Source organism: Pyrus communis, chromosome 1, assembly GCF_963583255.1.
Source record: "Pyrus communis chromosome 1, drPyrComm1.1, whole genome shotgun sequence".
In the NCBI taxonomy this organism is placed as follows: domain Eukaryota; kingdom Viridiplantae; phylum Streptophyta; class Magnoliopsida; order Rosales; family Rosaceae; genus Pyrus; species Pyrus communis.
The window spans coordinates 20,398,063-20,406,836 of record NC_084803.1 but is presented as its reverse complement, the minus strand read 5'-3'; the positions used below and the strand labels follow the sequence as shown (position 1 = coordinate 20,406,836).

Genomic DNA, 8,774 nt, shown 5'->3' with positions numbered 1-8,774 from the left:
TTCTTCTTCAACACTCATTCATTTTTTCTCTAGCGATATGATTGAATAAATAAAAGAAGAATTAATAGACAAAAATAAGAAAAAAAAGACCTTAGAAAGAGAAAACAAGAATGTAAAAATTACTACACTTTTTTTGAAAACTATAAAGAATGTCACACTAGAATTTTCTTTTCCTCAAATGTAAAAGAAAACAGAAGCTATTTCTATTTTAATTACCAGCAATTACTATTTGCAACTGTATATTGTTGTGATGTCGTCATCTGGGATTTTGGGAAGTAGGTTACTTGAACAGAAAAATAATGTTTAATTACCACTTAAATGAAATGGGCAAAAAACAAGACAAAATTCAACAGTAGGTAGCTGAGAAAAATCAGAAGCAGCATAAAATAATTTACAAAGAATTAATTAGGCATACATGATAGGGTAGTAGTAGTTCTGTGCTGCTGATATAAGTGAGGCCTTTTGAAGCTGGAAGATAATTTTGTTGTGGTCCAAAATTGGCTGAAGCAAGAAGTGGAAAAAGAAGCAGACAAATTACACAAAAAGCAGTTTGCTGATATAATCAATTTGTATTGGCGTTTGAAACTCATCATAGCAAGTGCTCTCTTTGTTTCTATGCATAATACAAACCATCATATTTCTAGGACATTATTCCTTCCTTCCTATCTAAATACATTTTCTGCTTTTTTTACTTCATTTGGCAGATATTCATATTTCAGCACAAAAGTGTCAGACTTTCAAAATTCAGGATATATTCTTGCAGAAGGTTGCCAAATAAAGCTTCTACGTATGGAGAAGCTTCTCAAGCCATATGATAAGGAGTACATGAGGATGGCCATTTTAAAGCACGAAGAAACTTTCAAAGAGCAGGTAATAATTCCACAGTAGTGATTTTCCAGTTCCGCTTTCTCCTTTTGTACTCCTCCCCTTTGGTCCCTTCATTCTCCTTTGATTTGTTCAGTCTAAAGGCCGATCGACTTCCATAATTCTATTCTAGCCTATTCACTTCTTTCTTTTATTAGCTTGTTTCTAAACTTGAGTTAGTGCTGCAGGTATATGAACTTCATAGGCTATATCATTTGCAGAAGATATTGATGAAAAGCTCCATTGGAAAAAGAAGGCCCAATGGACAGAAACAAGAGAGTTGGGATTTAAATTATCATCACAACCAAGAGGCACAATTTAACCCACAAAGGAAACTAGATTTAGAACAGCCTGCAGCAGCAGTAGCAGCACGAGAGTACGTTGCAGACACAGAAGGGGATGATGGGGTGCTAGAGATCATAGATGAGAGTGAGATTGAGTTGACTCTAGGCCCCACCAGATACAACAACAGCAGCAACAAAAGCAGCAGCAGCAACAGAAGGAAGAGAGGAGGAGAGGCAGCGGCACTAACACTATCAGATTCAGCAGGTCCAAGTAGTTTCTCATCTTCTTGTTCTACTGGATCAAGCCATACAATAAACAGGAGAAGTAGTTTCTCCAGGAGGACCAATCAAAGTACTATACATGGGCAGTTGCTGCCTGCTGACATGGCATCAGGAGGGTACAGAAGAAGTGGAGGGGGTAAAATCAGCAGCAGCAATGTTAATGGTGGAGAAGAACAGTTGAGACAGGATGAGAGGCTAGAACTGCCTCCTTGGCTTTTCCAAGTTTTGAGTTTGAACATGACTTGATTTGATATGGATATGATATGATTTTTAGACCTCTTCTTCTTACTTATTGACTAATATGTGATTGATGATGTTTGGGTGGGATTCTAATTAGCTGGTTAATTTTGTAGTGTGATGGGTGGAGTTTGTATAAAGATCATCATTTGCCTCCTTTGCTTTATTTCCTTGTTCACTTTTATAAAGAAATGTAATGCATATGATGAAATGGAGATGTGTAGCCACTAAGGTATTCTACCGTGTAAAAGGGCGTTATGAGACAGATAAAGCAAGAGAGATATACTCCTGATTCTACTACACTCAAGACTTTGCTCTAATCGCTTTGACCAAGAGAGAGTTTCTTGTCACTAATTTTCCGCATAGCGTCTATTGAATGAGCATGCATGTTTTGAACACGTGATAAACATGTAGCTTACAGTTTGCTGACAAAAGGAGATTGTCTTGTCAAACCTTATCAATGTTTCCATGTGTAACCAAACATCCTGTAGAGTCTAGACGCAAGCTCAAATGTTTTCTAGTAACATTGTCGAAAGGGGAGTAACGGAACGTTTAGATACCTGAAATAAGTATTGGAATTATTCCGATTGCTGATTTTCTTTCTCTAAGTTTATTAACATACGGAGTAACTGGTGATGGAAGGATTCTGAAGGGGGATGTACTTAAGCATACAGTTAACTATTATCCATGATCAGGATAAGAAGAGACCAAATGTAGATTTTTTTTTATTTCTCTCCTGGTGACTTTTCACCTGGCCGGTTGCATTGCACCTGATCAGCATCACAATTTGTAAAGATAATGGTTATAATTGTGGGAGAAAGTGGAAATCTGATGAGTCTAAAGTTCTATGCTACTGAGGTGATCAATTCTGACTTCTCTGAGTGCTAATTTCATCAGAGGTATAAAAACCTAGTTTGCATCAAATTATAAGCAACTAAAGTAATTTAAACAATTATTTTTTAACAAACGATATTATCTACACTAAGGGTTATTGAGGGGGGCTAAGCCTTACAATATACTAGCTAATTCTCAATGACTCATACATTCCCGATATTATCTTATCATCAATTCACAAAAACTCAAAGTAAACAATCACGTCAAACTTTTGGGCTTGGTTAAGTTCATGAGTCCTTTTTATGGAGTCACATATAATAGAAAGCATCTCTTCACTTGGGGTTCCATGATAAATTTACCACCGACATTATCAACATGCTGCACTGCTAGTCTGTCTGTCTAGCTATTCTTTAACTTTTTCAAAGGCTCTTTATCACGAAGGGTTTTAATAATTTGAGGACGGACCCCACAGACAGCAATGGTCTGGTACAGAAGGTCTAGTTTTTGGTTTGAGGACAGGGTCCTGGTTGGACCATTACTCATTGCTTAGGACTTGAACCAACCTGCATTACAAAGAGAAGAAACTGTTTGAAATATTTGAAACAGAAGGATGCATGTGGCTGTGGACTATACTTTTTGGAGGTTAAGATATACTGTATGTTTACTTATTACGAAGGAGTCAATTATAAATTGGGATGAGCAAGATTCTTGGTTTTTCATGTATTGGATTACAGATTGCATTGAATGCCTTATAAACCAAGGGAGTGATTCTCACACTTTTTTACTCATGATTCTCACACTTTTTTACTCATTTTGCATGCCCTATTGATTTTTGACCTTTAGATTGAACAAATCAAACTAATAATTAAAGGATAAAAATAAACAAGAGTGAGCAGAAAAAGAAAAAAAATGTGTGAAAATCCCGAGTTCGCTACAAATTAGAGGATGTAAACAAATAAGATGTCCTTCTATACTAAAATTAGTTGGAACGATGTACGCTTAATCTTTTGCCTAGTTGACGCCCTCTTTAGTAATACGGTATGTAAACTCAGAACAAGTTTTGCCAACACACCATTGCCATTCAATATTGATTCCAGATAAGTAAACACGTTATAAGAATCTACGCCTTTTCTATTTCTTTCTTTAATCTCTTCTTGATGACGAAATGCACGAAACTAGTTGGAGATTACATGGATATAGCAATCAAATTTTACCACAAACATTCATACATACACACATATTGTCAATACTTCAAAGCAAACGCATTACTACCAGTTTTTCCTAGAAAGTAAAACTGAAAAAGATTATACTCTGCCTCTCCAGTTTTATACTCAATGCGCCTTTGAATCATGTAATCTTATTCAAAGCAGTATGACATCACACAAAGCACAAGAAAGATACAACAATTAGAGATTCAAGCCACAAATTTTCTCAAGCCTCAGAAACAAAGCAAAGGCAAACAAAGCAAAGGCATTGGAATTTATGTTTCTCACAGAGCATTATAGAGCTCAGTAACACACCGATGCTTCAGGAAATCGAATGCCGCCGATCTTTCGCAGATTTGGTCCGGCCTTTGGTACCAGTGGGTGTCACTCCATCTGCACGCACAAAGGGAGAAAGCTTCCCAAGCCTTTTCGACACCAAGTTCATAAATGATTTTCGAGGCAGAGGAAGTTTGTCAGCAGATATTGGAGTGTTTCCCATTGGACTGCTCATTGCTGTTCTCGCAGTAGACGTTTCGAGTTCTTTCAGTTTCATCTTCATCTTCCCCAACTCTATTTTTAGCTCCTCATTTTGTCTACGCAAGATGGTGAGCTCATCAGGAACCATGTGGACATCAGTGGAGTATACGCTCCCTTTGGAAGGAAGAACAGAGGATTCACCACCTATGTTGCCATTCATTACATCTCGAAGGCGCTGCTGCTCATAGTATAGCACTTGGACCACAGTGTGAACAGGAAGGCGGTCATTCTGTGCAGCGTGAGCGGAGGCCTCTCGTGAAAGCTTCTGGCAGTCCATCATACTGCACACTTTCTTTCTCTCCATATCACTTAGAGCAGGATGAGCCTGTGAAATATTTAAAGTTAAGTGGTGAACTAAAGAAATTTAATTAAGAAAATGACATATAAATTCAGCTGAGAGGTTTTGATCCCATGACAAATTTCGTGTGTGGCTTAAAACAGAAGGGTAGAGATTTTCACATGCGTTTTCTCATTCTTCACTCCTTTCACTTGTTTCTCTCCTTTCATTCTGCTTTGATTTATACAATTTAAAGGCTAGAAAAAATAGGGAGAGGTGCAGGCGGAGAAAAGGGAGCTACCAAAGTTACTACCCTGCATAAAAAGCCTATATAACCGTTGCAAATGCATACGATTCAATGTTAAGAAAGTTATACACAAGAACGTGCACCTTTAGGTAGATATCAATGGCTCTATACATGCCATCTTTTGTTGCCCTTGATTGTTCTGGAATAAGTTCAGCAATGCCAATGAACTTAGAGACAGATATGTTGCGGTCAATGGCTATTTCAGCCAGGTAGTTCTCCATTAGCTTTCCAACGCGTTCCATGTCAGTTAGTGCAGGAGAAACAAAATCGTCCTCTGAATTATATCCCAAACGGCTCCGCTCCATTTCATATTCAAGGTAATTCGTCATGATCCTTCGCACAGTCTCCACATCGAGCAATGTGTCCCCGGTAAAGGAATATGATGGAATCAAGAGATCATCTAAAACAGCCCGTGCCAACTGCAACCCCATTCTCTTCTCCAAATCTAGCCGGCAAGCAACCGTTGTTTCAAGGGTTTTCGCAACACGAAGAAGCATGGAAAGAAAGCTGACTGACATTGCATTTTTCTCCCTTGGCAGAAGACTCACAATTGTTTCTAAGACAACCCTCTTCTCGTGTCGCAGCTCGATTTTCGTCCTCCCCTTTCCAAATATTTCCTATGCCAAAAGAGGATTTATATGTCAAGACATGAGCTATAAAACTGAAAAATATGACAGTGTGGAGTGAGATCTCACCAAACCTCGTAGCGATTTCTGTGCATATAGCATGAGTACTGGTCCAAGAGCATACTGCTTAAACCCTCTTGCCAACATTGCAATCATAACGCGTTGGAAGATATCAATTCTAAGAACAGTTAAGTCTTTAGCCCACCAATCCACAACAAGCTTTGGATGAGACACAGCTGAAAAAACCGCACCCTCATTGCCACCATCAGTCCTACCGGGCACACTGAACTGGCCCTCTTTGCAGGCCATAAAAGCAATTGCATCTATGCACCGGCTCACTAATTTTACCTTCTCCGCCATTGGGAGGAAATTTTCTGACATGTGCAAAACAGTAACTGCACTTGCTAGGCTTTTCAATGCCACTTCATTCAAGTATGCATCAGCTCTTCCCATAAGGTTTCCAACCGCGTAGTCCTCAGTCATCAGAAGATACTCAGCCACGCATCGCAGCATTGCGATGTTTCCTGTGCTTAACTCGAAATTTATTCCATAGCAAAATTTTGCTGCAAACTCAAACGCTTCTGATCCACCCGGAACATCAGATAGCTCAATGACAGATATATCAGCAGCATAACTAGATTCTGATATCAGTTTCCTTATGTGTCCACACTTGGAAATTAAAGGGAACTGCAATTTTAATAAGTATTGTTTCAATCCAATAATTTGTTAGCCTCTCCATGTTTGTTTAGTTCAGCCGTATATTAAAAAACCAAAACTTAGTCACAATAATTTTAATATGAACCAAATAATTGTTGTTAGTGCTACTGGTCGCATAATTTGATATGTGAATCAACACCAATGTATTAAAAGCATGAGGCGTGGGCGAGGCGTCTGAGAGATAGCCTGGCCCAGGTGTCAGGCGAAGTCTTACGGGACCTAAATTTTTTAATATATACAGTGAGCGTACACATATATTATATTAAAAGGAAAACTAATGAAAAGAGCTTAAAAACTTTGAGTTTTAATGATAAGGATAAAATAAAGGGTAAAGTGAATAGTACCAGGATTGACTTTTTCGTGTAAAAATGTGGTTTTTCGTTAAAATGAATAGTACCGTGGGCTTTTCGTTAAAACTCCCATTATTAAATTAAAAAAGAAGAAGATTATTAATCAATAATCACCCTAAGCATACACATATATTATAAATATATACACACATATATATACATATTATATATATATATAATAGAGGATAAAAAGCACAATGAGCACACATGTAACAATGCATGCAGACAACACACACACATCCATTATATAAAATAAAAAAAAAATCAGAAAAAAAAAAAAAAAAAAAAAACCCTGAGGCGCGCCTAGGCGGCTCCGGGAAAGCCTTCCACCCACTCCCTAAAAAAAAAGGCGGCAACCCTCATGCCTAACCTTAGAGGACGCCTAGGCGTACCCTGAGACGAGCCTTTTAAAACATTGATGAACACTACAAATTACGTTGTGCAATGAGAAGGAAACTCCTCCAACATTAATACTAATATCGCTCGGAATCTCCTGCGAAAAAATCCTGCAAGTTTCAAGATACATCCATTATTGTTTATACCTATATTTTAGGAGAAATCATCTACGAGAGAGAGAAAACTATCTCATTTGCAGAAAGCGTTTATCTGTGGATCCTAGCTAGGTTCTACGTTGGAATTCCTCTCCCGAAACATTGCTTGTACCAAAAAACAGAAACAAATAAAATAAAATAAAAACACCTCCAGAGAAGCAATTAAAGAGAGAGAAAAAGATGGGACCAAACCATTCACTAGTTCTCTTCAAGGCAGAAGAAAGAAGCTCCTTCTTCTTGGAGGACATGTTGGTGGTGGTGGTGGGTAAAGTACTCTCCCCGCCAGATTCGATATCCGCCATGGCAGTACGTTACAGTGGAAGCTTTATCATGTTCAGTCCTCCACCTCCATCTTATAGTAAAGCAAATGATAGGAGGGAGAGAGGGTGCGGTGTTAGAATATATAGTCAATGGTTCATGATTGTGACACTTGTCACAATCTTGGTGTTTTGGTTCATTAGTAACTAGCTGTGTAACTGCCTATATAAGGCAATATTGTTGGATTACTTAGTGTGTAAGAATACTTTACAGAAATAATATCTTCTCCTCTTCTCTAATCTCTCTCTAATCTCTCTCTCTCTAGTTCTTGCATATTATAGAAGGAATATAGACAGATATATACTTCAATTCATGAAGGTTAACATGGTATCACTCGCCATTGTTGCTAACGCGTGATCTTCGATCCTCCTTGCTTCTGCTTCCGCTTCTTCCTTTTTGGTGTTCTCGGTTTCTTTTTCTGATCGGACTCATCTTCTCTGTTTTGTTTTAGGGTTTTCTTGGTGCTTATTCATTGAGATTGAGTACTGGTTTAGTTTCTGGATCAGTTTCTGGTTTGATTTGTCGTCTGTGATCTTTGCACATTACGTGTTTGTGAAAATTTCTGACTGACATGGTGACTGCGTCTCAGCTACAGTTACTTCAATCTCCGGTTACGAACCTTATTTCGTCGATTTCGATCTCTGTTAACGTCAAGCTTGATGACTCCAATTATCTTAATTGGCATTTTCAGATGCAACTTTTACTGGAAAGCAATGGGCTTATGGGATTTGTGGACGGCTCGAACTCCTGTCCCTCACAAACTGGTGAATCTGGTATTAATTCTTCTATGTCTATTGAGAATGATGATGTTGTGATTTGGAGAATGCATGATAGGACTATAATGCAATTGATTACTAAGACTTTATCACCTGTGGCTATGTCCTGTGCTATTGGGAGTCAAAGTTCGAGAGATCTTTGGACTCGTTTAAAGGAACAATTCTCCACTGTATCCAAAACCAGTATCTTTCAGATGAAGTCGAATTTGCAGACAATCAAAAAGGGGTATAATTCCATTTCAGTTTACCTGCAACGAATTAAAGAAGCTAGGGATTATTTGTCAGCTGCTGGGGTGTTCTTTCAAGATGAGGATATTGTAATACTTGCTCTTAATGGCTTGCCTTCTGAATACAATACTTTTCGATGTGTGATTCGAGGTCGTGAAAGTGTCATTACCCTAAAAGACTTTAGGGCACAGTTACTTGCTGAAGAAATCATTGTTGAGAATCATTCGAATGTTTCTCTTATGACTGCTATGGTTGCTAATTCTTAGCCTAAAAATGTGTCATCCTCACAGACATTTGGTCATATTCATGGTCAATCCCCATTTACCTCTGGTGGTTACAAAGCTTACAATGGGAATAAATATAAGGGTAAAGGAAAGTATC

The 8,774-nt window shown here is 38.1% G+C and overlaps 2 protein-coding genes across 3 annotated transcripts; one reads left to right on the top strand and one right to left on the bottom strand.

Moving 5' to 3' along the window:
• The first annotated feature begins 589 nt into the window (after positions 1-589).
• LOC137720027 (uncharacterized) lies at positions 590-1,915 on the top strand. Its single transcript, XM_068459028.1, has 2 exons — positions 590-870; positions 1,053-1,915. The coding sequence occupies exons 1-2, from the start codon at positions 616-618 to the stop codon at positions 1,674-1,676; spliced, it is 879 nt and encodes a 292-aa protein (XP_068315129.1). The 5' UTR covers positions 590-615; the 3' UTR covers positions 1,677-1,915.
• Positions 1,916-3,838: 1,923 nt separating this feature from the next.
• On the bottom strand, positions 3,839-7,457 carry LOC137710079 (BTB/POZ domain-containing protein SR1IP1-like). Of its 2 annotated transcripts, XM_068449037.1 has the most exons (5): positions 7,264-7,457; positions 6,957-7,026; positions 5,523-6,140; positions 4,911-5,444; positions 3,839-4,568 (listed from the first exon to the last, which is right to left on the bottom strand). In XM_068449037.1, the coding sequence occupies exons 1-5, from the start codon at positions 7,371-7,373 to the stop codon at positions 4,029-4,031; spliced, it is 1,872 nt and encodes a 623-aa protein (XP_068305138.1). In that variant the 5' UTR covers positions 7,374-7,457; the 3' UTR covers positions 3,839-4,028. The 2 variants fall into 2 exon arrangements, with proteins under 2 accessions (XP_068305138.1, XP_068305142.1); XM_068449041.1 differs by lacking the exon at positions 6,957-7,026 and having other exon boundaries at positions 7,264-7,324.
• Positions 7,458-8,774: the final 1,317 nt, after the last annotated feature.